Source organism: Tyto alba, unplaced genomic scaffold (genome assembly GCF_018691265.1).
Source record: "Tyto alba isolate M040663 unplaced genomic scaffold, T.alba_DEE_v4.0 Super-Scaffold_1000006, whole genome shotgun sequence".
Lineage (NCBI taxonomy): Eukaryota > Metazoa > Chordata > Aves > Strigiformes > Tytonidae > Tyto > Tyto alba.
In genome coordinates, this window is record NW_024881272.1 from 25,410,450 (window position 1) to 25,438,388 (window position 27,939).

Below are 27,939 nucleotides of genomic sequence, written 5' to 3' on the forward strand. Positions count from 1 at the left end.
CTCTGCGCTCCCCGGCGGACCTCGCTGGTGCGCGGGCAGGTGGAGGCGGGGGGCGGGGCGAGGGGCGGGGCGAGAGGCGGGGCCGGGGCTCGGGCCGGGGTGACAGCGCGGCCGCCGCCGCCACCCCCCCCCCCCCCCCCCCACCCCAAAAAACCCGCATGGAGGGCGGCGGGGAGACGCTGCCCCCCGACCTGCGGGAGCTGGCCAGCAAGGTGGGACGGCGCCCTCCCGCCGGGCTGCTGCGGGGGCTGCGGGCCGACACCTCCCCCTCGCCGCCGGCACCGCCGGCACCGGCCCGAGGCGCCCGCCCGCCGCTCGCCGACCGCCTCCGGGCGCTCCGCCTCGAGCTGGTGAGTCCCGCGGTACGGGGGCACTGCCTGGCACCCCCTCGGTAACAGCTCCCCCCCGCGGGTAACTGCCTGACACCCCCCCGGTAACTGCCTGACATTCCCCCCCCCCCCCCGGTAGCGGCCCCCCCTAATAGTGCCCCGCTCTCTGCCTGCGTTTTGGGGACACCGCCGCTTTTTGCCCTTTCCTGTATGGGTTAACAGCCCCCGGCTCATGTCCCCCGGCTTTTCCCTGCCCTCCGGCCGACGCAGCATCCGCCCCCGGGGTCCCACGGACCCCCCCGCCCCCCTCCGTCCTACACCCCTCAACCCACGCACCCCCCAGGCGCTGGCTCCAGCGGGGCCCGGGGTGTCCCGGGGATCAAGATTTAAAGCAGGGACCTTCGTCAAGGGCATGGTGGCGGGTCCCCACCCACCCTTCCCCGGGGTGTCACCCCCTGGGTGACAAGGCATAAGCATCGCTGGGAGCTTTCCCGGGGTTCGATCCCTGCTGGGGCTTCTCCGGTAGCTAGTAAAGGGTTGGGCTGCGGCGGCAGCCTCTCCCGGGGACCGTGGGAGTGCCGGTGGCAGCTTTCTCGCCTCCCTCTTTTTTGTGGAGGGAGCAAATACCGGCGATGCCTGCGCCTCCGGGAAACGTGGCGAGATTGGGCAATGGGTTCAAGATCGACTGGGGGAAGGGACTCTCCCACGCACAAACACGCGAGCAGGAGGGAATGAGCATCGTTTCCATAGGGAAACAGGCTAAATATGCCAGCATCCCTGCCTGCCACCCCGGGGGGGCTGGGGACCCACCCAGCCTGAGCCCTCCACACCCGTGCTTTGGCCAAACTGGTATTCCCCATCGGTGTAAAAGCTTTCATCCTCCCTCCACCTTCCTCCTCCCTCTGCTTTCATCCTCCCTCTCCACCGGCTTCCAGGCTGCCCTCTGACCAGAGGAGAAAGGTCTGTGTGCCCTGGGTTGCTCGGAGGAGGAGGAGGAGGAGGAGGAAGCAGTGGCGGTGTTTGCCCTACCCAAGTGCAGGCAGGGTCAGCCCACGGTCTGCAAGGCCTGGCTTTGGCCGCACGTTATGAACCTCACCTCGGAAAGGCTTCTCCTTTCTCTGCCCTGGCTCTTCTCACCAGCTGGTGAAGAAGAGGTGGCACCTTGCACCCGGGTCAATAGCCTGGGAATGGCACCCGGGTGCCCAAAGCCCAGCACGGGGCTCCCCACATCTCCCCATCCCCATGAACAGGAGCTGAAATCTGCCTCCACTGCCAGCAGAGACCAGCAAACCCAGTGTTCAGAGGAGAAGGTGGCCTAGGAGTAGGTGGTGGGAGGAGAAGGCAAATTCCCACTCTCACCTGGCCTAAGGAGGGTGTTTTATCCCTGGGGCTAGACATCTCGAAGGGAGGTGGTGCCTGAGGGTTTCTCACACACTGGGGAGGGGAGCAGGACTGTATGTCCCTAGGGGGATGCTCTCCCCACTCTGCCTGTCCCTAGGGAGCACGGGGAGGAGCACAATGGTCCCTCCAAGCTCTGCCAGCTCATGGCTTCCCCTTTGAAAGGGGGGTGGACACATTTCTGGATGAGGAGGAGGACAGTGTTGTGGGATGCACATGGGGAAACTGAGGCACAGAGCAGTGCGGGGTGTCATGTCTTGGAGCAGGGACCCAGGCTGGTCTCCTCCACCCCCTGGCACCCACTCAGGACCACCGTTATCTTCCTCCCCTCTGGATGCTGCTGCTGCTCTGGTTCTGGATGCCGGTGGGCACCATGCAGGCATTGGGATAGGTACAGGGTCGGTGTGGTGCACCCATTACCACATCTGTAGGAATATACAGAGCAGCTGGACCTGAGTCTCCTCCCGTGCTAACCTCGACTTGCTGGAAAAGGACTTTTGGGGGTGCAGTGTGGTGGGGGGGGACAGGCTGGTCTGAAATAGCAGCAGATAAACATCTGATGCTTTCCAGCAAGAGATACGGAAAGTGGGGAGTGTTTTCCCACTCTCTGCTCTCAGGGAGGTTCCCCTGGCATCTCTGACAGCCACAGTTGCACGCGGCAGAGGAAAATAGGGAACACCCCCATCAGGGGTTCCCCAGCCTTCTTCCTCCAGCATATTCTCCCTGCCAAGGCCAGATGCTTTAGCAGTGCGTGCAGAAAAGTCCATTGTAGGCAGTTTTTGAAATAACTTGCCTAGAAAGGAAGTTTCTGCACTTCAAAGCTGGCTTCTGCCCCAATCTGGGCACATTGCTGCTATTTTTTATTTAAATCCAGTTTGGGGAGTGTGAGGAGGGGATGAGGGGTTGGTGTCAATTATCCACAAATCTTTACCCCTTTTTTTTGTGTCCTCTGGACTGAGAGCTGTCACATGCCAAAAACCCTGACTGGAGTTTTCCCAGGCTCCTTCCTCAAGATGCTTTTGTTGCTGTGCTTGCTGTGGGACCGGAGACAGTGGTCTCGAGAGACCAGCGGGTCACCCGTGGGCGGGCGGGTGACTCTGAGGGTACCGGATGCTGGGGACCAGGCGCTGTGCTTACAAATGATCCTGGGGGATCGCGTGGATCTCCATTGCAGCTTGCTGGTGCTGGTGCTGGGGTGTGTTTGTGAATGAGCCTGTGGGCATCCACAGCTCCCAGGCTGCCTGTACCTGTCCCACAATGGGTTTCTCTCCCTCTCCCCCTGCTGCGGCTTTATTCCCTTTCCTGGCAAAATATTTGCGTCCTGAGCAGGGGAAATCCAGTGGCTTTTGGCGGCCAGTATCACACAGACAGGAATGTCTTGGCATGCGTGGCTTTCCGTTAGGAAAACAGATGTTTCTGCAGCAACTGAAGTTTTGCAAAGAGCTTTCCCCAGGCTCAGAGGGGCAGGAGTCAGAAAGGCGAGTGGTGTGAGCAAGGCCTGTACCCCATACTGTCCTCCTCTGTTTTGGGAGTGATTTGGGTCTCAGGCTCCAAATCTTCCTGTGTCATGCTGTCACCAGGCTTGGATCAGACCCTAGAAGGGGGAAGTAAATTCATGAAGGGACCTGGCTGAAACAGCCCAGGGAGGTGCTGATAGTCCAGCCAGATCTGAGCAGTGTCCTGGCACATTCCTGCCTGGTCCCTCCTGCTCTGCCAGCTGCCTCCCAGGGCTTGGGGGATGCTCTGGGCTCAGGTCTGCACCCAGAGCCTCTAGTTCCTTGCTCACCCCAGTCCCCGTAGGAGACAGTGACATAAGTGCCCTGGATTTAATTCCCCAAGGGGGTTGGTGGGCAGTGGGTTCCGTAAGTCATTGGTCTCTGATGGTCATGTCCCCGGGTCTTGGACAGGGTCCCCTGGGATGGTTCCCTGCAGGGTGTTCCCCCATGGCATGCTGTTCATCAAGCAGCTCAGGAGACCTGCGGCCACCGTGGTGACACCTCTTCCAGGCTGGGCTGGGACTCGGGGCCGTCGGCCACCGGGGTCACCTTGGTCCCCTGAAAAACCCCACGTTCTCTGTCTCCCCACCAGGCCTATCTGCGAGCGGTCGACGTGAAGATCCTGCAGCAGCTGGTGGTGGTGAACGAAGGCATCGAGGCGGTGAAGTGGCTGCTGGAGGACAGGAGCACGCTGACCAGCCGCTGCAGCAGCCTGGCCAGCAGCCAGTACAGCCTGGTGGAGAGCCAGGCGGCCTCGCGGCGGGGCAGCTGGGACAGCCTGCAGGACCCCAACGACAAGCTGGACAGCATCTCCGTTGGTAGCTACCTGGACACGTTGGCCGATGACATGGATGAGTATTCCCAAAACGCCGCCGAAACTGCTGCCGCATCTGCATCGGGCAGAGCCCTGGTCAGGGCAGAGCAGGATTGGGTCAGGATCGACCCCGAGAGGGGTCTTGCAAAGCAAGAGAAGGGGAAAGCGGAGCAGGAGTGGCCTCACATGGACCTCTCGCCACCTGGGCTGCCTCAGGATCACCGGTTTGCTAAGGAGCCCCAGGTGGCCAACGGGTATTTGGGCCAGCAGCCCTCCTCTCTGGAACCAGGCAGAGACACCAAATTGCCGTCAGGGGCTGGGGAGAGGCTGGGGAAGGGGAACCCAGGTGGGAAGGCTCGGAAAGCCGACGCTGACTTTGAGAACTGCAAACTCAACAGCAAACTGCACCTGGAGTACGATGCCCACTGGCGCTGGCTCCAGTCTCAGGATGATGTGACGTTCTTGTAGTCTGTGGCTTCACCTTCCCAGTCCAGCTCTCCCAGCTGCCTGCTCTGCTTCACTTGTCTCTGCTTGGGAGAGTTGGGGTGGCTGGAGATGGGGGGGACAGGCTGGCTTGGTGGGTTGCACTGTTCCTCTGCTCCCCCATCAGTGTTTGGTGATACAGCCCTAAGGGATGGGGTGCCCGCCCTGCAGCAAATTTCTGGGAGAGGTGGGATGAGGTGGGTCCCCGTAAATTTAATCCTTTGCTCTGGGGTGACGCTTGCAGGTGGCTGGTCATTCCTCTGTTGTGTTGGTGGTGGGGAAATGTTAGTGGGGAAACTTGGGACAGTGGGACTTCTGGGACCTCTCCCCTCTAATCCTCAGCCTACTATGTGCAAAAACTGGGGACCCTTCCCCCAAACTAGCTACCCGGAGAAAACAGGAGATGCTCCCATGCATCCACAGCTTGGTGACACCAGCACGCTCAGTGCGAGGTGCGGGGCAGGACCATCAGCAGGGCACCCCTGTTGCATGTGCTCATTTCCATCATCATCTTCAAGGCCAGTGTCCATCCAGGGTAGAGGTGACCTAGGGCACCTGGTGTTTGGAGCAGCACATGGTAGATGCTAAACCCCCCTTCTCCTGCGGGTGAAGCCCTGCGTGCTTCAAATGCCTTTGTGAAGCCGATCTGAAGTGTGATCCTGTTGGGCTGGGGAGCCTTTGTCCATGACCTGTGGAGGAAGGATGATGGTGCAGACTTCCCTTCCCGATGTGATTACACGAGAAGGGCAAAGCACTGGGTGGGAGATAGAGATTCAGTTCTCCCAGTTTGTTTCTGGACTGTCTTCCACCTTGGAACCAGGTCCTGCAGAAGCCCTGGGATGTGGCAGAGTACAGGCAGCCTGGCAGAGCCTACGGGGCTCAGACTCAGAAAAGGTCATGCTTTTCTCAGAAAGGCTTGTGATTTCCCCTGATGCAGTGTGATGGGAGTGATGGCTGGAATTCTCCATCTGTGTGATGAATGGTGCCAGGCCTCTGCCCCCTACCAGCAACCAGAAACATGAGGCTCCTCTGCCAGGGTGGATTTCCAGCGACTCTGCCCTGGAGACATCTTCTCTGTCCTTTTAGCCTTGGCTTCTGCCTGTGCCTTTTACTGTCCACCCACCATGCCTCCCAGCACAGCCCTCACTGGCTTATAGAGCATGGCTTGCAGCTGTGTAAGAGCTTAGGCAGGGCCTGCTGCCTTCACCAGATGATGCAGGGAAGGATCTGAGCATCCTGAAGCCCCCTGCTTCAAGGAGAGGGGCTCTTCCATGTGTGTGGACAAGCCTGGAGGATCCTGGCTTCACAACCTGTGGGTGCGTCTGTCCCCAGCTGAGTGCTGTGACAGCTTTGCTCTCGCCATGGTGCCATCATTCCCCTACCTGTGTGTGTCACAGCCTGGCCCTTTCCTTGCTGGAATGGTGGGAGTGGGGACAACACCTCCTGATGCCAGTTGGAAGCCAAGAGAGGGAAGACCTGGCTGTGACTGTTTCTAGATGCGAGATGTGAGCTGGCCATGGTTGGGAAGGTGGTCGGGTGCACAACAGGTTCAGCTTTGCGTCTCTGAAGCAGCACCTTCAGTGGGAACTATCCTCTGTGCTGAGACCCCCGAGCACCCTCCCTTCTCCTGCAGATCTTCAGGGCTTCCCTGGATGGACATGGAGAGCAGGACAACGTTTAAAGTTCCTGGAGACGGCACCTGCTGAGGACCTGGGGGAATCCCAGCAAACTGGGACCAGGTTGCCCTGCACGAGCATCCCATCTGCCTGCCCCAGAGTAGCTGTGCTTGGCTTGCCATCCATCGCCTGTGAGCAGCTCATGGCTCCCTGTGTAGCTCTGCTGCTACCGCTGAGCTACCACGTCTCCCAAGGCTGGCTGACCCCCAATTTCCTTCTAGTCCTGCATGCAATAAATCAGCTGAGGGTCCCTGGGGGAGACAGGGTAAGTCCTCCAGCAATGTTAAAATAATTCTCAACAAAAAATAGCTGGCTTAATAAATGGTAGTGTTTCTCCCAGGCCATACTGTCGGTGCTTTGCGGAGCTTACGGGGGGTTTCTAGAGGAAGGGGAGAGCACTGGCAGCTCTGCAGGCAGGACAGATTTAGTCCCAGTCCTGAAACAGCCACAAACCATGTATCTGGGGATCTGTCCCTTCTCACATCAGAGTGGTGACACAAAGAAGTCATGCTTCCTGAAGCAGCCGGGTACCAGAGCACGTCTGCCGGGACTGAGGATGCTGGAGAGACTGGATATCTGGGAGATGGGGCATACTGAGCTCAGCTGAACTATGCCTCCAGCCACAAACAGCAGCTTCAACCTTCCTGCCCCAAATTTCCAAGGAAGATCTTTCTAGGTGTTTGCCAGCTCTGTCAGCTGTGCTGGGGGCTTTGTTTGCTTCCCTTGTTCTGTAGCTGCAGCTTTGGCTCCTGTGGCCTCCTCCACAAAGGATGTGTGAGGGGGATCTGGGTGTAGGACAGAGACTTCTCCAGCCCAGGCCAGGACAGGAGCAGCCACAGTTCTGATTTCAGGCTTTGGGATTTGCTCCTGGGTGGGTCCCTTTAAAATCACTGGAGTTGGTGCTCATACAAACATCAGCCTTTCCAAAGAAAACGCAAGTGGCTTATCCAGCCCTGCCATCCTGGCCTCAGCATCCGTTCCAGCTCCTGGCTTTGAAACCATAAGCTTTTGCAGATGGAGAGGTGGATGCTGGAGCCAGCAGGTCTCGGCAGGATTTCCCCAATTTCTGCTGGGCCAAGGTAAAAAATAAAATAAAATGAAGAAAACCTTAGAAACAAAATGCCCAGACCATTCCTCTTCCAAACCTAGACCCCACAGTCAGACAGCTTTATTGCCGCAGATGAGACTTTGCTGGGGCTCCCCTGGTCATGGACTCTTCAGCCTAGTTTACAGGAGCCCAAGTTCCCCATAGCTCCAAAATCTGGGTATCCCCTAAGCCCCAGCCCTTGGAGCTGGAGGGGTGGATGAGATCTCACAGTTTTCCTGCCATCCCCTACCCCGTCTCTGTGCTGCTTGGACGGGGTCACCCACCTTTGGGCTTTGCCCAGGCATGTGCAGAGCCAATGTGTCCCAAACCTGCCCTGGGGAAACACCCCGGGGGGCCTCCATCTTGTTGAAAGGTGGGTGCATCAATGGGGTGCTGAGCACCCATGGGTGGGAAACAGCCTGCAGCACAGATCTGCAGCCTCTCTCCTTGCTGCTGCCCAGGGAGGAGCAATCTGCCTGGCCCTGCTGGCTGCTGCCCTTGGGCTGTTCTTGGGTTGTTCAGTGCTGGTATCAGGTAAGAAAACAAGCAGATAAAGCAGGCAGGATCCCAGCTGGTGCCAGAAAACACCCACCTCTTACAATAAAAACACCATCGAGCCTTTTTTTTTAAAAAAAGATATACACAGAGATTAGACTGTCTTAACGAGGCAGTAAAACACTTTAATAGCTCCCCTTGCTAGTTATGAAAAAGTCCCCTGGGCTTTCCCCTCCCTCTGCAGCTCAGCTCCAAAACGGCCTGTCCCCTGAGCGCTGCAGCCATTTCAGCAATTTATGTTAGCTCCTGCAGAGAGGCAGTGTGAAAACAACCTTTTCCTGGGGAGGGAAGAAGCTAGTCCCCATGATCAGAGGCAAAGTGGCACCCGGCCCCTCTGCCAACCGCTATGGCCTTTGGTCTGACAGCCCCGTGGCCCCACACAACCCCACATTTGCTGGTGTGGGGTGTCCCAGGGAGTGGGTGCAGAGGATGTGTGAGCGCAAGTGCAGCCTGCGGGACCGGATCCTGGCACCCCCACCCTCCTCAGCGCTGGGGTGGGTGTTCCCTGGTGTCCCTTGTGCCGTTCCCTGTGCAACAGCTCAGGGATCAGATGCTGGGAGGCAAACTCTGTGTATTAGGGGCTGCCCTAAAACGGGGGCTGGGCACAAGCACCGGCTTTTCTCAGACCTCCTTGCTGTGGCCCTGCCTCTGGCACCCACTACTCAGAGATGAAAAGATAAGAAAAGGTCCAGATGAAACAAGTCTAACCCGAGGCTGATGGTTCTGCTTGTCAGTTCTCCCAAGCTGAACATGAGCTGCTTTGCAGGATGAAGTACCTGAAAATCAACCCCCTCCAGAGTAAGTTTTCAGCCAGAGTGGTGCGATGAAGTGACACAGTGACACCGGTGGCAGTGGGGGGGTGTCCCCCAGGCCACCGAAGCCCATGGGTTTACAGCGGGCCCATGCTGGATCTCTAAGCCTTGTCGGGGAGCAGCGCTTCGAGCAGAGCCCCAGGCTTGTGCTGCAGGCAGTGTGGGGCAGGAGAGGCCAACAAATGGGACAGGAAGGGCTGGTCATGCCCGGAGCCCTGCTCTCAGCCTGCCTTATTTTGGCAGTGGGGATGGTCTGCTAGGCAAGGCTGAAATGTTGGTGCAGTTGGAGCAAAGAGGTGATCCTCAGGGAGAGCCTCATGGTGGTAGAACCACCTCCAGTTTAGGATGACATTCAGTCCCAGTCCTGGGGGACCTGGCGCTCAGGCTGTCCTCCAGCCAGCACCTCTCACCCAGCCCACACCCCACACTCTGCCCAGGAACCCCCAGGATCCGGTTAAACCAGCCTAGTGGAGGGTTCCTGTGTCCTGAGTTTTTAGACAGTTTCCAGCTTTTCCTTCCCACTGCTCCAGGGTTACAGGTCTCCAAAGGCAGGAACCTCCTACACGTTTTCTGCAAAGACACAGCTGAGAACAGAGAGATGTCTCCCACTGCCTGTCTTCTAAAGGAAGGGCGTGCTTGCAGCATGTGCTCAACCTCTATTACACACTGGAGAAGCCACAGCAGGCAGAGGATGCTCCCACTGCCCAGGGCAGATCAGGCATCAGGCAGGAGTCTCATGGTAACCTCCCGCCTCCTCCCCACCTGTGGGACCACCCCCCCACACCCCAAGTCTGCTCTCGATGTCAGTGGCTGAGTGACCGGGAGGCTGGTGAACATGGGGACAAAGCTGGAGCACGAGCCAGGAGCGAGTGGAGCCTTTGGGAAACATCTCCCCGGGCTGGCAGTGGTCCAGGCCTTGGCTTTGGAGACTAATCCTTCTTCGGCTTTAGAGTTTCCTGGTGCTCCTTGCGAGTGAAAAACAAATGTGACTGCTCAAGGCCTCGTGGGTGTGTGGTCATGGGTGGGTGCTGAGGACAGGCTCAGGGTTTGGTTCCCTGCCTGCGCCCCCCTTCCAGCCCATCCAGGGTGCCAGGAGGGAGCGGTGGCACACCTCTCCCCTTCCTCCTCCCTGGGTGGTGGGAAGCCACCATGGCCCATCAGGGTCCCCGATGTGCCACCTTCTCCTTCCCATTTTTGTGACCCATCACTTGTCAAGTCCCCACCTGCCTCCCACGTAGGGCTGGGACCTGGGGATGCCCAGCTCAATGCCACCCCAGGGGTGACACCAAAAGCTGAGTGTGCCCAGGAGACCACCTCCTGCCCACCATTCCTTCTTCAGTCCGCGGTGGGAAGGGGAAGAAAAATCTGAATTGTTCTTCTGAGAAATTAATCTTCTTTCATCATCTTAATGCAGCCTGACCTAGAAGAACCCCCCTGGGTTTGTTTGTTTGGTTGGTTTTTTGTTTTTGTTTTGTTTGGTTTTTTGTGTGTGTTTTTTTTTTTGTTTGGTTTTGTTTTTGCTTGGTTTTTTTTTTTTTTTTTTTTCCCTGTGGGGTGTTTAAAGGGAAAATTACAGCAAATGCGTTGCAAAGAGACTGTGGTGGACAGGGGCCAGACTTGCAGCAGGGGAAAGCGACACAGGCAGGGTCTGAACGGTTTTAGGCAGGATTTCCCATGCTGCCCTCTCCTGCGAAACCCCCTGGTCCCAGGGGCTGGAGAAAGTTACATCTGCTGTGGGCAGTAAAACAGAAACTGTAAAAGGTTAAAGGATATGTTGTGTTGCCCCCGGCAGGGTGCAGTCTGGGGGACTTTGGGCTGGAAAGATGTAAAAGCTGAGCTGCTTAAGGGAGAAATGGTGCAGTAGCTGGGAGGGCAGCAGGGGCTGGGAGGGGAGAGCAGGGCCACTGGCTGCATGGTCACCTCTCAGGGGGGTGTCGGAGCATGTCTCCAGCGGGGACACCAGTGGGGAAGGACAGTGAGCAGGACCAGAGGGGGATGTTCCCAAATGGGAGTGAAGCAGATGCTCACCGTCCTCCATCAATGGTGTCACAAACTGTAAAAAACCAAAAGAGTCTGTTCATAAACAACTCGAGTGGGTTGCCCTTGGCAGGGGAGTGGGGCGAGCTCTGCTTGGGTCGGGTGCCAGGGCATTTCTCTCTCCCTCCTGTTGTTGCCCAGAGATAGAACTTGCCCAGCTGTGCTGAGGCAAGCCAAAGAAAATAAGAACCTTCTGGAACAACCTATTGTGTAGGTGTAAGAAAATAAAGACCACACCCCACCTGTGTTTTTGTCGACCCACCACCTATAGACCAAGCTCACTATTCTACAACAATGCGGGATCAAAGGGTGGTGATTCCCCTTTTCTTATCCTCTCCTTCTTTCTATTTCTACTCTCTCTCTCTTCTTTCTTTTTACTTATATGTAGGTATGTAAGATTTGTATGAATTGTGACAGGTTGTTAGGAAAATAATCTAATTGCCAAAGTGCCTTTATTCGTTAGCGGAAGGTTATCTGTTGATTGTTGCCAAATCGTCTCCATTCACTCACTAAAACTGTCAGTTAATAAAGGTAACAGCTAAATCGTTCCTCTGAGTCATTGTTGTGACTCAACCTGCCCTGTCCCCTGGTACACAGGCTCTCGGGGAATTCAAAAGGTTCACCCCCCTTGTGACCCAACGAGTGGGACGAGACAGATGGCTGTGGTCCTGGGGGTGGACTGGGACTGGGACTGGGAGGAGGGACAGCGCTGACCATCGAGACAAGGACAGGAGGTGGGATATGGCTCTCCCAGGCACCCTGTCCCACCCATCACACTTCCCACTGCCCCATTTCACATCCCTTCTCCCCAGTCCCCTCCATCCCCAGGGATGAAGCCTGGATGGCCCAGATGCAACCCCTGGCTTTGCAGGTGTGGCCCCGGTAAGAGAAACCAGCCACCCCAGCACCAAAGCAACCCTGATAAAACACCGAACCTCGGGTCTTGGGGGTTACATCCAGGCGTGGAGCTTTGTCAGCCTTTAAAGCTCACCAGCTGCCTTGCGAAGGGCTCTGCTCCTGCGCTGTGGAGCCCAGAGTGCTCTGCCCCTTCCCTCTACCATCTCTGCCTCAGTTTCCCTCTTGTTAAAAGCAGGGGGGGATTAGAAAAGAAAGAAACACCCAGCCTCCCCCCAGCTTCTCCCACTCTTGGGGGTTTTCTCGTTGCTGTGCTGTGGGGCTGGTTCCAACTCCATGAGTCTCAGAGCAGAGCAGGGAGGCTGGGCATCTGCTCCAATGCTCATCCATGTGTCTCTGTACGTCTGTCTGTCTGTCCCTGGCAGAGTGCTGCGACTGGAAGGAGAGTGTGACGCTTGTGGCCTTTCAGTGCCTTCTGTAAAGGGATTTTGTGCCCAGAACCAGTGCCCTGGGAGAGAGGCAATGCTGGGAACTGAAGGGATTTGAGGCAGATTTTGGGCAGCTGCCCCCATTTCAGAGGCTCAGCCCTGGGCCTTGGGGCAGGAGGATGCAGGCAGTGTGAGCAGTGGGGATTATGGCTATTTGTTATAAAAAGCACCAGCATCTCTCGCCCCTGATCCCTAAGGGGCTTAGGAGAGGAAAGAGGGACTTAAAGAGCAACCTCCTGCACTGAAGAGGTGCAGGGACTGGAGGAGTTGGAGCAGCCTGGCACCCTCATGAGCCCCCTTCCCTCTCAGCATCCCCCAAAACCTCCCCCAGATAAAGCAACCCCGGGTGCCTCTTTCCGTGGATGTTCTCCCTGGACCCCTGATGCTGATGGACAGACCCTTGTCCCCTGCTCAGGGGATGTGGGGGACAAAGAAAAGGCTGGGGGAGCCAGCCCAGCCTGGACTGGGGGTCTTCTTGGGTGACAAGAGCGGATGAAATTGCTGCCCCATTTGTACCAGCTCCCAAACAACTCTCCCCTCCCCAGATTAGGGGGAAAAGGAGGAAGGCAGATGCCAGATGACAGCAATGACACAGGGATGGGGGAATGCAAAGGAAAGTGGTGTGGGAAACTGGTGTCCTCTGTGGTTTTGCCCCAGCATGTGGCCAGTTTCAGCAGGGTCAGTAGAAAAAGCAGCTACAGCCATAGGGTCTTGCTCAGCACCAGTGCCAGCCTGGTTCCTGGTGCTGACCAGGCGTGACCCTGCAGCTCAGGGAGACGGTCAGTGGTTCCCCCTGCCATGCACGCTGCCGTAACATTACCCGGGGGCTTGGTCTGTCTAGGGGATGGACACAGCACCAGGATCCCTCCTTGCATCTCTGCAAAAGAGGGGCTTCAAAGGATGGGTCCTGGCTCCAGGAGGCCGAGGAGGGGATTGGGCTGAGTACATTTCCTTGCTGATCCCTTCCCAGCCTTGAGCAGCCCGGCAGACCCTGGTGCAGGTGGCCACAGGAGGGAGCTTGGCTCCTTCCTTCTCCTCCTGCTCGGAGGACAGTGGCCTGGGTTTGGTGACAGCCACGCTGGCCCTGGCTGCGAGCTGCTGCTCCGTGCAGGAGCATCTCCTTGGGGTCAAACCGTTTCCTGTGGGGCCTGAGGTGTCTCAGGAAGGGAGCAAGAACCTGGCTGGAGCGGAGGTGGCTGCCTCCAACCCCAGGGAAGCCTCCACCTTATTTCTAGCAGCTGGTAGGAGATGGATCCCCAGTGCAGATGAGTCGCAGGGACTGCTGTCTGCAGCTGCGGGGAGGACCAGCTGTGCCTGGTGAGTGGCATGTCCCCATGTCAGGGAACGGTCCTTTTCAGAGCAGTGACAGTGCTGGACACATGGTCTCACCGTCCTGCCCCAGCAGTGGCCAGGGGGAAATGGGTGATCCCAATGCTCAGCCTCTAGATGTTGAAAGGGCAGGGGAGCAAAGAAACCAGCCCCCCTCCACCCTGTACAATCTTCTGTCCCCCAGGAATCTGGACTTTCCCAGTTTGCCCAGCCCAGGGCCAGCTCTGGTGCTGCAGCCCCGCTCCCAGGGGCTGACACACCTGGGATCACCCCCCACCACCCCCCCGGGCTGCCATAGCATCGCTGCCCAGCTCCCCTCGACAGTCCCAGCTCAGGAGCTGCCTGGACCAGCTGTGTTACAAACCCAGGGCCAAAAAAAAAATGGGAGAAAAATTATGGTGGCAGTGATGATGTATCTGATTGGAAATGGTTAATTACTGGGGGGAGGTCTGTGGTACTGTTGCTACTGTCTTTGGTTGCTTGCAAAGCTGACAAAGCCCCAGCATGGAACTGCTGGTAATGTCTCTCATTAAAAGCCATCAGAGCAGGATGTTGAAACCATATCCATTTTCCCTAACTGCTTTCAGAAGAGGAAAATGATGCTCTGGCCCCTGCTATTAGGCGTGCACTGGGTACCTCAGGCTGGGAAAGGCAGGGCTCCTCTCCCTGAACGCGGAGGCAGAAGTCCTGACCACTTGTCTTTTCCTGGGATTGGGTCTCTGGGCCATCAGTTCAGAAAAGCTCAGGAAAGATGTGGAGATCAAAGGGATCTTCATAAGGAAGAGTCACCAGGACCAAGCAATTAGCTTCGTCCTGGTGCCTCCACTCTGCTATACAGAGAAATGATTGATCTTGTTTTAAAACCCCGAGCAGGGCAAGAGCCAGCCTTAAAATAACAATGAAACCATCAGGATGCTACTTTCCCCACTTGGTTTGGGAGCTCACCCCCCACCTTGGCTGCTGCTGGCTTCCCATGAGCCTCTTAAAAAGGAGGGAGCAGGGATCTGCCCGGAGTTAGCAATGGGGAAGGATGCCTTTGAGCAAAGAGAAGTGACGGGAAGATAGAAGGCCAGATTTGGGTGGCGGTGCCCTGTCAGGGAAAGTAGGTCATGAATGTACTGAGCTTGATTTGATCCCTACTGACCTTTCAGTGCCTTTCTGCAGTCCCCAGCTCATGCTGCATCCTCAGCTCCCTGATGTGTCCTGGGTCTGTCCCCAGGAATGCAGACACCCCCATTTCTCGTGCAGCCTCCTTGTCTCCTGTGCCCTTTTCACCACCCCATCCCTGTGCTCTGGGACAGCCGCACGCCAAAGGACCACCCGTCTCTTCTCTGGCTCATTTCTTCTGCGAGCTTTGTTTGGTGGGTGTATTTTGCATTTGCTTTCTTTTTTTTTTTTTTTTTTTTTTTTTTTTTTTTTTTTTTGCTATTCACAGGGAAGAAAGGGAGGTCATGGACCCACGGGCAGACGTCAGGGCAGGACTGACAAGCCCAGGAGAAGGAGTGATGCCACCCACCCCGCGAGGTCCCCAGAGGTTGGCAAAACTGGGGTGAGAAGGGCTTTGCTCCACGGTGCCAGCTCTGCCCATCCCTTCTTCTCGCCGCCTGGTCCCGCAAGGTGGCTGCTGCACTGTCCTGTTGCACCATCCCTCCGCTCCATCCCGCCTGGCCTGGCCGCTGCACCGGTCACGTCTGCTGTGGCAAGTGGCAGGTCTCGCCGATGGCAATGACCACATCCTGGCACTGGCGGTCCCGGTGCCGTGATGACTCGGGCATCTCACTCATCTCATTGACGCTGTTGCTGATGCAGTTGACGTCGCTCTTGTTGCTGTTGTCATCTGGACTGGGGCCAAAGATCCAGTCTGGAGGAGGGAAAAGCATAAAACAAGCCCCTGGTTACCCCTGGCTGTTCCCAGAGTCAAAGATGGCTGGGAAATCACTGCACCCTGCTACATCCTACCCCTCGCTCTGGGTGTAAACCCTCTAGGAGTGTCCCTTGCCCACCCCTGGCCCTTCAGCCCCCTCCACTCCCCTGGTACCAGGGTCTCTGCTCTTCCCAGCTGTGGGCTGGTTTTCAGGCTGCTGGTTGCTGGAAGCCCTCCCAGCTTAGGCAAATGAAATCACCCTGCTAATCCCAAAAATGAAAATGAAATGTCTCCAAAGTGAAGTGTGCATCTGGGCTCTCCGGCAATATATTTCCTACATTTTTTTGTCACGTTTTTGCTGTCAGAAACAAAGGGGGTAATTAAATAGTTGTGTGGCATCCAAATGGGGCTGGAGGCATGGGCAACATAGCTCATCTGCCATAGGAGTGTGTCACAGCTGTGCCAGGGCTTCAAACTCTCCTCAGGCAGCTCTGGGGCTGCACTTCTGGCAGGCCACCGGAGCACCAGGACGTGGCTCTGAGCTGAGCCAGCCACTCTCACAGCCTTGGAGGTGGCTGATCCCTCTCCAAAATACAGTGGCTGCTGCTGGATGGTGGTGTGACCAAGACATCCCGTGCAGCACAAGGGGCTGTGGCTCAGTGGAGGCAGGTGGTTCTGCTGCCCAAATATCCGTTTTTTTTAAAAAATGTGGCAGTTTGGGCAGTGAGAGGTCATGACCAGCTGTGACGGGAAGCCACCAGTAATGAGGAAACCAAAGCTGGGGAAATCCAGGCGAGGAGAGAGGAGCCTCTGAGGCTGGGCAGGACCCAGTGGTGGTGGGATAAGCACCAGGACCCCTCTGCTTCAGCCCTGCTCCCAAAATAATGTGGAGGTGGCTATCAGGAGGCAGACAGAAGGATCAGCCTGGTGTAGTTGTTTCTGAGAGACTCCACTTATTTGCCAATAGATTGCTCCCAAGCTATAACATTTCTCTCCTTTGTGGCATGGGGTGTTTTCTGTCCTCACAGGGCATTTTAGTTGCAGCTCTGTGGTGGAGGATGCAGGCTGCCTGGCAGAGCAGGGACAGAGAAATGCAATCACAGTGAGACATTGCCTTTTTCACGAGCTGTGGGAAAAGGTTTTGCAGCAAATATGAAACTGAATGACGGCAAATACCAGGGTGGGATTCCAGGTGTGAAGGGAGAGAAAGATCTATTTTTTTGGGTCACTGGTGGTGTCCAAACATTGCTGCAGGTATGAGAAGAGAGTCAGGAATGACCAGTGGTCCTCCCTGTGCTTGGTGAGTGCACTATAGGTTGAACGTTGGAGCTTTTTTGATAGCTTCTAATTTTTTGAAGAAAACACAAAAATTTTGTCATTTTTGCAATGCAATATTTGACTTTCTTCTCCAATTTGAAGCCATTTTGCCTCACCTTCCCCGAGGGCATGGGGCATGGCTTTCAGGGTGATGGTCATGCTGTAGAGCCAGGGTGGGTGTCCACCCCTGCCACGGGGACCGGGCAGGGAGCGGAGGGGGTTGTGCCCTGTTGCAGGTGTGGGCTGGGTGTATGTGGGTGCAGACTCCACGGGGGAGAGAGCTCCCACCATGCTGGGCACAGGTGATGTGTCCGGAGAGTGACTGATTTTTCTGTTTTTTTCCTTTTTTGTTCACCTCCATCACTGTGCCAACAGGGTCTGCTGGTTGTGTGATAGGAAGGGCAGAAGAACCACTGCAGTCCCCACAGCTCCTGTGGTGCTGGCAAGAGTGGTCAGGGAACTCAGTAAAGACATGGTCCAAAGGCTTTTGAGGAACCCTGTGTCTGCCCTGAGTCACAACCAGGGCATTTAGCTTTCACTTGCATGGTCCACAGGCCCCACCGGCACCTGGGCTCCCCATCACAACCCTTTCCCAATGACATCAGCCAAGCCCAGAAGGCTCACTGAGGAATTTTTTCCTTCATAGCCTCCATTTTTCTTGGATTTACTGGATTTAGACCAAAGCCAAGCACTCCACTGGCTGCTTCCCAGCCTGGCCCTGAAGCCTGGGCTGCATCTATGCTGGCTGGACCCCTCCTCTCCTGCCCCCAAGACCTCCCAGGCTCACACCAGCCCCCGCACAGTTGCTCGGCGTGAGGAAGATCCGGAAGGCAGTAACAAGATTGCCTCCTACAAATACTATTAAAGGTCTTGGCTCGGTTTCCTTGACGTCAGCCGTAAAACTCCAGTGGGAGCAGGGGCTGGTCGGGCAAGGAAGAAGAGGAATAACCTGTAGAAAAAAGAGGTGACGGGTCCCCAAATATCCCAGGAGCCGTCAGGTGAAGGTTGCTGCGTGCAACAGGAAGCAAAGAGCACAGCTTTGCATGTCTGTGAGCAAGGGGAAGTGGCATTTGGTGGCCAAGCAATGAAACCTTGGGGACATTTGCAGGCGCCAGCAGAAATAAGAGCCGGGCACGACACTGCAGCACCGTGGTAAAGGTGGAAACGCAGAGGATGAGTGTTTTGGGAGAGTGGTGGGGGGGCTCAGCAAGAGCTGTTTCATGGGAAATGGGTCATGGTGCATCATCACCAAAGGGGACATGGCTGTGCAGGGCGCCCGGGGAAGGCGGCTCGCGTGAGGCTGCCGCAGTCTAATTCCCGGGTAAGAGTGGGCTGGATTGTACGCGCTAATCCGAACTGCTGCTTCCCTGGGAATTATTTCTGGAGCCTGCTGGATCTAATTACCCGGTAATCTGCAGGAAGATGTAATTAGGCTGTCATTAGAGGGTATTTACTGCGATGCCTTTATGATTTGACTGTGTAAGTAAGGAGTGAAGTAATTATACAATTACACGTTATTTGTGGCCATTTATGGCCTGTAACTTCAGCGTGTTGCCATGTGCGGAAGAAGGCAGCGAGGCCCCGTGGAGCCGGTGGAGGATCTCCTGCCAGCAGGACCCTGGAGAAACAATCATAAAAATGTCAGCGCCCCCGTCTCCCCTGCCAGCTGCTGATGGCCAGCTCTGCCCCAGCCATGCATTCTCCTCCCCAACTTCTCTCTCTGGCTCCTCTCAAACTGTGGGAGAGAAATAGAGGTCCCCCAGGTTCCCCCATGGGGTGTCTGGGGAGGGACAAAGGGGAGGAGAGAAGAGACCTGCACGCCTTTGGCCCTGATGGGATTAAACCTTGCTCTGATGTGGAAGTAACTTTGCAGCGGATGGAATGCACAACCTCATGTCATGCACACGTACGCGTTAGAAACCTTGTATAATGAACCCTGTGGGAGGGTGTAATAAGGTGGTGGAGGGTGGTGAGGGGCTGGGAGCTGGGGGATGATGGTGACCAGCTGAAGGTAGCATCACGACAGGTACTTCTCTGTCCACCCCTTACACCTGGCAGAGGGTCTGAATGAGTGACAATGGACACAATTGCCACCAAGAGGAAAATTAAATACTCCTTTGGAGAAAAGCCCACATTCAGAGTCACACAGGCTTCAGCCAGAAGGCAAGAAAAGTCAGGCTGAACCAGGGCACCCAATCAACCTAGAACACCCAAGGGCAGAGCTGGGGTGAGCAGGGGTGCCATGGTGTGCTCCTGGGGCAGTGGCATCCCAGACTGAGGATGGTCACGCTTTGGAGGTAAGAAGAAGCATTGCCTGCCCCTACCCAGCCCCTGGAAGGAGCTTGTAACACATGCGGCAAAATCAGGGCATGCACACAGGCATGTATGAATGCCTCAGATTAAAGAGAGGGACAAAGTGACTTTCTCGGCCAGACCAGGGGCCATTTAGCCCAGAGACACCTATCCCTGCTCGCTGGGTGCTGCCGAGGCTCAGCGTGCTTGCTGAGGTGTTGCAGGGCGAAAAGCGAGGTGGAAAGTGCTGAGATGGGGTGAGATCGATAAGGAGCAATTGATCCAAAGCAGCTGGGGAGAGGAGATAGGGTAGACTGGGTAAATCAGAAGCTGTGGAATAGTGTCTCTCCCTGAATAGGGGAGTGACGTGGCACAAAGTGCCCCTACACCTCCCTGGCTCTGCCTGAGTCTTTGACAGCATTCCTGAAAGCAGGACCCTTGGATATGCTGTGTTTTTAGGGGCAGAGAAACACTATTCAGGGCTGCCCAGATTTCATGGTGTGTTTTACCCCACCTCGTACCAGCAGCATGACTGACATTCCTTGCTCAGAAACCCCTTACAGTGCAGGCAGCAGGGAGCAGCCTCCCGCTGCCTGTGTGCACAGGGGCACGGGGATGCTCTATGCCCAATCTCATCCCCGTGGGGTCCCCTGCATTCACTGGTGGCAGGGTGGGATGCCCACGAAGCACTTCAGCCACTGGAAAAGAGATGTCCCTAGCAGAAGAGCAGAGGGAGGTGAGAGAAAGGGCTGAAATTTAGATGCAACCCCGTGAGTGAGACATTCACACTCCCTGCAGAGATGGAAACAAGCAACGGAAGGGGAAACACGTTAGATGCACAATCAAACTCATGTTCTAGTTTTATTTGCTTTAAATGGAGCTGGGTGCGAAAACAGCTACTAAAAATGTCCTTTTCCCAGCAGCAGGAGCAGAAGCACCTCTTTCTTTGAAACAGGTCCCGACCCAGCAATTGCCTCATGCTTCTGCAGCAAGGTAGGACCAGCTCTGGCCAATGCACTCCTGAAGGACATGAGTTCAAGGGTATCCCTCATGTGTTTGACACGATGCAGCAGTCGCAGCTGGACATTATATCTGTCTCATTTGCAGAACAGACTCTGCTTATTCATTAGCAAAATCAGCAGATATCTCCCAGGTTTGTTCTGCTGGAAAATCTCTGTCTGCCTCTGGCAGTAGTAATTTGTTAGTAAGAAGTTCTCCTTTCCCCCCAGATTCACGTCTTTCTACATTAACTTGCTGTCATAGTCTATTCTTCCTTCCCTGATTTGCAGAAATGTCTTAGGTTAGCCATGCTGGCCAAGTCATAACTGTCCTGCACCCTGAGCAACAGCAGCACACTGCTTTGCTGATGGACAGGTAAGGACACTGTCCCTCTGCAGAGCCGTCACCAGCATGAAGGGTCTGGTGGGGAACGGGGGTGACAGGGGTGAAAAGGCATTCAATTAATTATGATATTATCTTGAAAATAGCTTCTCTGCACCATTATAACCTTGGAGTAAGCCTGCATTTGATCCCAGTCCTGTCCGCAGGGCAGCGTTGCTGCTCCGCAGAGTGGGTCTCAGAGAGGTGATGACTCAGGTGTGGTACGTGGGAGGCAGGGATGCTCCTGGGGGGGGTTAGCTGCTCTCTGCATCCTCTAGCCTTAGGTGTTCACCATGGAGGCAGAGCAAAGATGGCCAGAGGGCGAGGAGCTGTGCCTAGTCTCAGCCTAAGGAAGACCAGCACTTGCAGAGGAGTAGAAAGGCACAGTCCTCGCCCTGTGGACCTGACACAGCCCATCGCCGGGCCTCGTGATGGCAGGAATAGCAACGCCGCTGTGGGATGGCTCATCCCTTGGGCCAGCCTTGGATGATCCCTGGCAGCGTGTGCTGGGAGTCATCCCGCTGCTCGGACTTTGTGCTTCAAAGGTTTGGCTGTGACAGCAGCTGTCCTGGAGCGGGGCCACCTCTGCCTACTTTTTGCAGGGCCAGACCACTGTGGCTGCTTGTCCGGCTGAGAGCCGCAGCCTGCAGCTGCGGTGATGCCGGGGCGGATGCAGGGATGGGGCATCTGCCCATTATTATAGTAGCTGGGAGTGGGAATTAACCCAGTGAAAGCCATCCTACAGCAGCCACTGCTAGCCACAACACCCCTAAACAGCAGCTAAAGAACCCTTAATGCACCAAAAGGGAAACTGAGGTGGAGGTTAGTGTCAGAAGTGGGTTAGCACCGAGATGGGAAAACAGAGGGGAACCTGACAGTCTCTTCTTTCCCAAAACTTTGGGAGGCAAATGAATCATCCTCAAAACAGAGCCTGGAAAGAAGATGTAAGTCCTCTCTGATGGGCCAGAGACACTATCTGCAATCCATGCCATGCGCTAAATTATCCTAAAAGCCCTGCGGTTCTGCGTGGGAGCAATTAAAAGCAGATCCTGAGTCCCTGCAGGATCACCCAGCAGCTATTTTCAGCAACGCTACATTCATGCACAGTTTCTTTGTTCAAGGAGACTGTTTCCTAAAGAAGCCTGAAATGTGGCAGGTGGAGATAAGGCTGAAAAATAAAAATACAGCTGGTGGGTCAAAAGGGCAAAGAAAAGAAAGACCCTGCTCCAAGAATGGTTTAGGGTTTTGAGCAGTCCCAAAGCCATTGACAAGCCCAGTTCTGTTGGTGTCGGTGAGCCTGCCCTGCCTTACCCCAGCTGGACAGGAAAAGTTTCCTCCAGGTATCCTCCAGAGATCAGCAACACAAGGAGACCTTGCCTGAATGGGGTGACACCAACATTCAGAAGCAAGAGCAAAGCATTAGCTCCCACATGAACCGACAGACCCTTCCCATGTGGTTTCCGTGCAGGCAGCGAGATGCTTTCCCGGGGACCACACGCTCTGCAGTCTCCATGGAAACAGTTTTGTTTCCAGTCAAACTTTTTTCTTTTTTTTTTCCCCTCTTTTTTTCCTCTTCTTTTTTTTTTTTTTTTTTTTTTTTTTTTTTTTGTGTGTGTGTGTGTGTGTTCAAATAAGGGCAATATTCAGTGAACTGCTGGGGATGGAGGAGGGACGGTGGGCTGATTCCAAAGGATTGCAGTAATTAGGCGCTTCGTATGTTGGCGACAGGCTTGTCATTTGCCCAGCCGGCGCTACGCCGCAGCGCCGACTCTGGCAGCTCCCCAGTGCTCCCGAGTTAAGCTGCTCTCCAAATGCTTCGACCCAATTTGTCTTAACCAGTAGTGTATTTTGAGCTGCACTCTTGCAGGAGCCTTCCTCCAACCTTGTGGGGCTTGCCTCCATCCCCAAGCAAAGATGACTGGTGAGTTTTGGGAAAGTCGCAAACATGAGACTTTGTCAGCTCAAAGCAAGCGGGGAGGGACTAGAGAGAAATTAAGGTATTTTGGGCTCTCCTTAGTCAGGTCTCTCCAGGAAGAGCTCAAGAGAGGCTTTTTCAGAGCCTTCTTATCTATATCCAGGCGCTCTGGGGGATTAGGACAGTCAAGTTCCCCACCCTGGCTGAAAGGGAACTCTGCTGTCCTCCTCTCCGACAATATATCTTTCCCTCTCCTCCGATGCAGTCTCCCATTTTCTGCTCCTCCCCATGCTGCCGGGCATCGCAGCAGCATTCATCTCCCCCTGGGGATGCCTGGACAAGATATAATTGAATTTTTAAGAAGCAGCTGTGGGAGAGGTGTCGGTGTCTCAAATACCCGTTCAGATTTCACAGGAGAAGAGCTTGGCAGCATCCCGAGCGCCTCTCTGCCATCCCAAACTGAGCCCAGAGCTTGCTTCTCACAGTGCCTGTGAGTACATGGGGCTGGGTGATACTTTGATTCCACCAGCCGTGTCCTACAAGCTGTTATTGAGGAGTCAAAATCATCCCTGATGTCCCCAAGTTACTGTTTAAAGTAGCGATTAACTATTCACACTTTAATCTCCCTGAAACAGGCTTCAGCCCTTTGGCATCTTATTTCCTTCTCTCTCTGTATCCCTCTAAATATGATTAGTGCAGAAACACTGATAGCAGAAGTTAGAGCTGCTGCTGTGTATATAAATCCAGGCATTGTGTTAAGGCAGCTAATAGACCAGCTTCTTATTTACTATCCCTCGGTCCCTCTGTCCTGTCCCTGAAGTCATTTTATGCAAACTCATTCAAATGAAACCTTTTCTTTAAAGGCTGCTTGCTGCTTGGAACTGTTAACAAACATGGTCCTGTCTGCTCTTCTCCAAGGACTGGCTCATTTTAAGCGTATAAATGTTGTGAAGACGGGCCCAGAGCGCTAAATAGGACAAGCTGCAGGCAGCCTTTGGCACTGAGGGGTGCTGCCAGAGTTTGGGAAATTCTTTCTCCTCTCTGCCTGGATAGGGCAGAAGCTCACATGTGGATTTCTGATCCTAACTCAGAGAGATGTCACCTTCACCTGGGGCAGGGAGGGTGCTCTGTCCTCAGTAGGGGTGTTCAACTGGGAAAGGGTTTCTTGTGAAGTGGCAGAAAGCGGGCAGACCCCAGGGCTGTCCCTGTGTCTGCCCAGCCCTGGGATACCACGGTGCTGTGAAAGGCTGTGGAAATGCCTTTGCAAAGGGCTTTGTGAGCAAAGGGGGACCCCACTGACCTCGTCCCACAGAGTCAAAAGCAAAAGGTATCCAAGGTCACCAGGGAGCATTGGTGCTGAGCTGGAAATAGCATGGTAGGGGCATGGGTGCCTCTGATGGCAGCTTCAGCCCCTCTCCCTGCCCAGAGGGCCACGACATTTACGTGGGTTTTGGCCCCGCTTTGCAGCATGCACCCAAGGGGTGGTTTTGAGCACCCGCACCTATGTTCTCCTGCATCAGGGACCCCAGCAATGGGGGCAGGGGTGTCTGCTCCTCAGGGGCACTGTGACTGGATCAGCTCCAGCCTCGGGGGGGTTTCTAACATGGCCTGACCCGGTCCTTTTAGTGTCTTAGGGCTGGAGCTTATGTATTTTTAGGTGCTGTCCCTGCTGCTTACCTGCTGCAATGCTAAATCAGATGAGCGGCACAGCCGTAAGACGTTACAGCCCCAGCAAACTGCTTGATTAAGTGTTATATTTAACACTTTAAGACAGTATCTGTTCCCCTTCAGCTGGGGCAAAGAAAGACTCCTCAGGAGCAGCTCCCTGACATCTTCCTGGCTGAGCCTCACATAAGACCCCAAGCACTGCTCCCTGCTGGGAGGTTTGACCTTTCTTGTGCCAAATACCTCCTCCCCCCAAATACCCACATCCCAGACCTGCCAGCCCCTGTCCAGTTGCCACCCTCTGCCTGAGGGACTTGGTTTACCCTCCCGTCAGCAAGGCATGGGTGCTGCCCGCCCCACAGGCACCAGTTGGACTTTTGGCTGGTGTCTATCTCCCGTGTCCCAGGAGCAGGGAAATAAGGGAGAATCATGAATGAACACATTGATTTTGCTCCATATGAGTGTGATCTCCCTCCTGCTGCAGAGATGGAGCCTGCAGGGCTTCATCCCTGGCTGGGGGGCAGGCTCAGAACAAGGAGTGTGCAAACGGATATCAGCCCCGCTCCCGTGCAGAAGACATTGTTTCCCAGAGCTTTCAGGGGAGGTATGCACATCTGCAGGAGCCAGGAGCTTAAATTCCTCTGTGGATCCCTCCTGACCCCCTGTCCGAGCTGGAAAATTGCCACCAGCTCCCTGCAGCAGAGCCCTGTCCCTCAAAAGGATGCGGCAAGCTGGCTGTCGGGGTGTGAGGGGCCAAAAGTACTGGGGATTCAGAAGAAAATTGAGCACATTCGCACTTCCCGGCACCACCAGCCTCTCAAATTATGGGGCAAAGAGCAAGAGTATCACTGAGAGCTTGCTGTGAGCAGCCAAGCACCTCTGCCTGCCCGTCTGCCTGCCCACGGGGGCTGCAGCCGGCAGGGTGTTTGTGCTCTGGTCCCCAGTGACGAGGGACCTCGTTCATCAGCAACAGGATGAAACGAAAGAGCCAGGAAGCCCCTCATAAAAACGCACACTGTTTGGGCTATCATCGTATGGGTTTGTTGCAGAGGCTGTGATGGTGGTGCTAGGTGCTGTACAAGGCAGTCAGACTGCTGAGCTGTGTTTCCTAGGAATTTGTGGATTCACTGGTGTCTGATAAGGTGTTAAGCTCACGTGGCAGCTTTTCTTTCACAATGCACTATCGGGTTGTTACCCTGTGCTCAGGTATCTGTTGCTGTGAAACTTCATTTTGGAGACCTCTAATTCCAGCTGAAACTGGCCAGTGGATTCTACAACCACTTGGCAGCATAGGCTTACACGGATACACATTTATACACGCACGCACACATGCACAAACCACATTTCTTAAGGAAGGGGGCTAAACCCAAGGATTTTCTCTGGGAAGCTGATCAACATACAACTCAGTTTGGAGATCCCAGCATATCAGATAAACTAACACTCTCGTAAATGTGAAAGGGTCAAGGCTTGGTCTAAAACCCACCCAAATCAAAGGAGAGGTGTCAGCCAGCATCCCCAAGTTTTGCACCAGCCTGTTTTTGACCACATGCACACCATAAGTGATGCCCGCACTCACCTATGAAGTCGTGAATGAGGTCCTTGATGAGATGCCCGACTATGGCGTATGCCACTGCCACCACCACCAGGGCTGCCATGAGAAGGTAGAGGACAGCCTTGGGCAGAGGAATAGCGTCTCGAGGAGGAGGTTTGTACTCCTTGTAAAGCTGGTCATTGTCTGAGTATGAGTACTGGAACAAGTGGTCCAGGCCAGCTGTGAAGTTGCTGGAGTTCATGGACTGGCTGTTGGACAGGTAATTGTCCTGCTCAGGGTCCTGGAGGACACTTACCACCGAGCTGGTGGTGGCTTCCACTTGCTGTACCAAGTTCAGAGTCTTGTTTACGCTGGGGAGGATCTGGGAGAGAAAAGTGCTCCAATCTTTGATGGCACTGATGTTGCAAATAATCATAATTGCAATGAGGAAAGAGATCTCCAAGCCCAAGAGATTTAAAAGGGAGAGAAGGAGGCAAAAATTGCCGTGCTTACACCAAACTATGCACAGCAAACTGGGCAGAGAAGGTCTTGCAGGGGTAGGTTTCTCATTTGCAAATTCTTACATGATTTGGTAGGGATTCATGTGTGGTTCGTTGGTCCTCACTCCTGGCAATGACCGCTGCAAACCCCTATGGGCATGAAGTTCCTTGGGAAAAAGTAGATGCTGGAGTGATTTTGACCAATATCATTTTTGTTCCTCAGCTGCTTCTCCCTGATGCTGATCACTGATGAAAGCTGGAGAGACAGGATCCTGTAGGTATTTTCAGTCATCTGGAAAAGAAAGATAAATTGCTTTTCTCTAGCTTCTTTTCACAGGTGATGGTCCTTGGAGAGACAGAGATCCCCCCTTTGCCGTCCCCCGGACTTGGTCTGGCTAACAGCAGGGGTAAGGTGTGTGGTGTCGTGCCGTGACTTTCCCTGTAACGCTGCCCGAAGCGTCCGCAGAGGAGAAATGTGTATTCAAAACCCACGAAGTTCAGCTGCTCCCAGTGTGCAACAGAGCCAGCGGCACGCAGCTCCTGGCAGCACCAGCCTGGCTTTCAGCAACTTCTTTTGCCGGCATCTCCCGATTGATTCCTTCAGAAACAAAATCACAGTCAGAGACGACCGTGACAGCAGAGAGTCCAGTGCCCAGTCTCCAAAGGGCAGCCAAGACGAGGAGCGGACACCCTCTGGTTTTACCTTAAGGACTTTTGCAAGAGAACAGATCTGCTCGCCTGATGCTTCAGCTTGTTTTATTCAGCGCTCGGCTCCCTACAGACCTCCCCGCAAACAGCAACCGATCCAGTGCCGCTGCCTGCCATCTGCGGGGCGTGCGTGCATGCGTGTGTGCGTGTGTGTGTACACACTCCTCCCCGTCCTCTTGCCCTCCTGTCCCTTCACCCTCCGGTCCCACTCGCTCTTCCCAGCCGCCCTGGCTACCAGCAGCGAGGGGGATTAGCTGCTGAGAGGTTGGCTCCACAACTCCCAAGCCTACTGAGAAGCCGGCGACGCGTGGCAGGAGCGTAGGCTCAGCCTCTGCCGCTGCTCCCCAGGGAGTTAATCCTTCCGATGCCAAAAGGCGTGCCTTGATCCGGCTGCTGGATCTTCCCAGAGAGGTGGAGGGGAAGGTGGGGAGCAGCCGGAGCGCGCGTGTGGGTGCGTGTGGGTACACGCGCGTGCACGGGGGCACAGCCGGCGTGCCCCAGCAGCAGCCTGGGCTCAGGCAACCATGAGGATGGGTCTGGTGTCCCCTCAGGGGTGACTCCCAGCTCCAGCCCATCTGCGAGCGCTGAGCACAGCAGCCTTTGTCTGGGAGCTGCGCTGCCGGCAGAGAGAAATCAAATCGCAGGCGCTGCCGGGAGGAGGGCGGACATCATCAATCCCACTGCCTGCATCCCAGGGGAGCGATGCTCCCCACAGCCCTGCTTCCTCCTGAGCCTCCACCCAGAAAAGTTTTGGCATCAGCTGAATGCCTGATTTGCAGAAAGCCCGGAGGATTTGGAGCTGAGCTCCCTTGCCATCTCTCCTCTCTGGTTAGCTGTCTGTGTAAGCTGGTAAGAGCCAGGCTGTCCCTGGTCACCTTCATGATGGTTTTAAACTGGTCTGGGTTCCCTACAGACATGTCTCCTCATCTGCCTTGGCAATGGGATTTCACTGGGGAGCTAGCTTGGTTTGAAGGCGCTGGGACTTATTTAGAGAGGAGGAAGAGGGAATCTTAGAGAGGGGGAAATAGTCTTTCTATATTTGGAGGTGAAAATAAATCACAGCTCCATTTTTCACATCTACTTTTTTTTTTTTTTTTTTCTGTGCAGCTTCCCCATGTAAGAAATAGCTGTCATGAGGGCAAGGAATCTACCACATTAGGGCTGAATGTGGCCAAATGGGGCTTCTGAGAAATAATAGCAGAAGATTAACTTTTTTGTGCGTGTGTGTTACCAGCCAGCAGCAATTCTGCCAGCTGCCTGGGGGTTGGAAAGGTATAGAAAAAAGTGGCAACATTTCTCCCTTACAATAGGGCTCAGGTAGGTGATGGACAGACTATACAGCCTGGGAGCAAAGATAATGTGGAGGAAAAAGATTTTCTGCCCTCCTTAGAGTGTGCATGGGCCAGGT

The 27,939-nt window shown here is 55.0% G+C and overlaps 1 protein-coding gene across 1 annotated transcript; it reads left to right on the top strand.

Moving 5' to 3' along the window:
• Positions 1 to 93: 93 nt before the first annotated feature.
• LURAP1 (leucine rich adaptor protein 1) lies at positions 94 to 6,538 on the top strand. Its single transcript, XM_042805151.1, has 2 exons — positions 94 to 350; positions 3,816 to 6,538. The coding sequence occupies exons 1-2, from the start codon at positions 159 to 161 to the stop codon at positions 4,503 to 4,505; spliced, it is 882 nt and encodes a 293-aa protein (XP_042661085.1). The 5' UTR covers positions 94 to 158; the 3' UTR covers positions 4,506 to 6,538.
• The last annotated feature ends 21,401 nt before the right edge of the window (positions 6,539 to 27,939 follow it).

Excerpts from the sequence above, each read along its gene's own strand:
- LURAP1 (XM_042805151.1), top strand. The coding sequence starts at position 159 with ATGGAGGGCGGCGGGGAGACGCTGCCCCCCGACCTGCGGGAGCTGGCC. Across the intron at positions 351-3,815 it reads GGGCGCTCCGCCTCGAGCTG|GCCTATCTGCGAGCGGTCGA; the intron begins GTGAGTCCCGCG and ends TCTCCCCACCAG.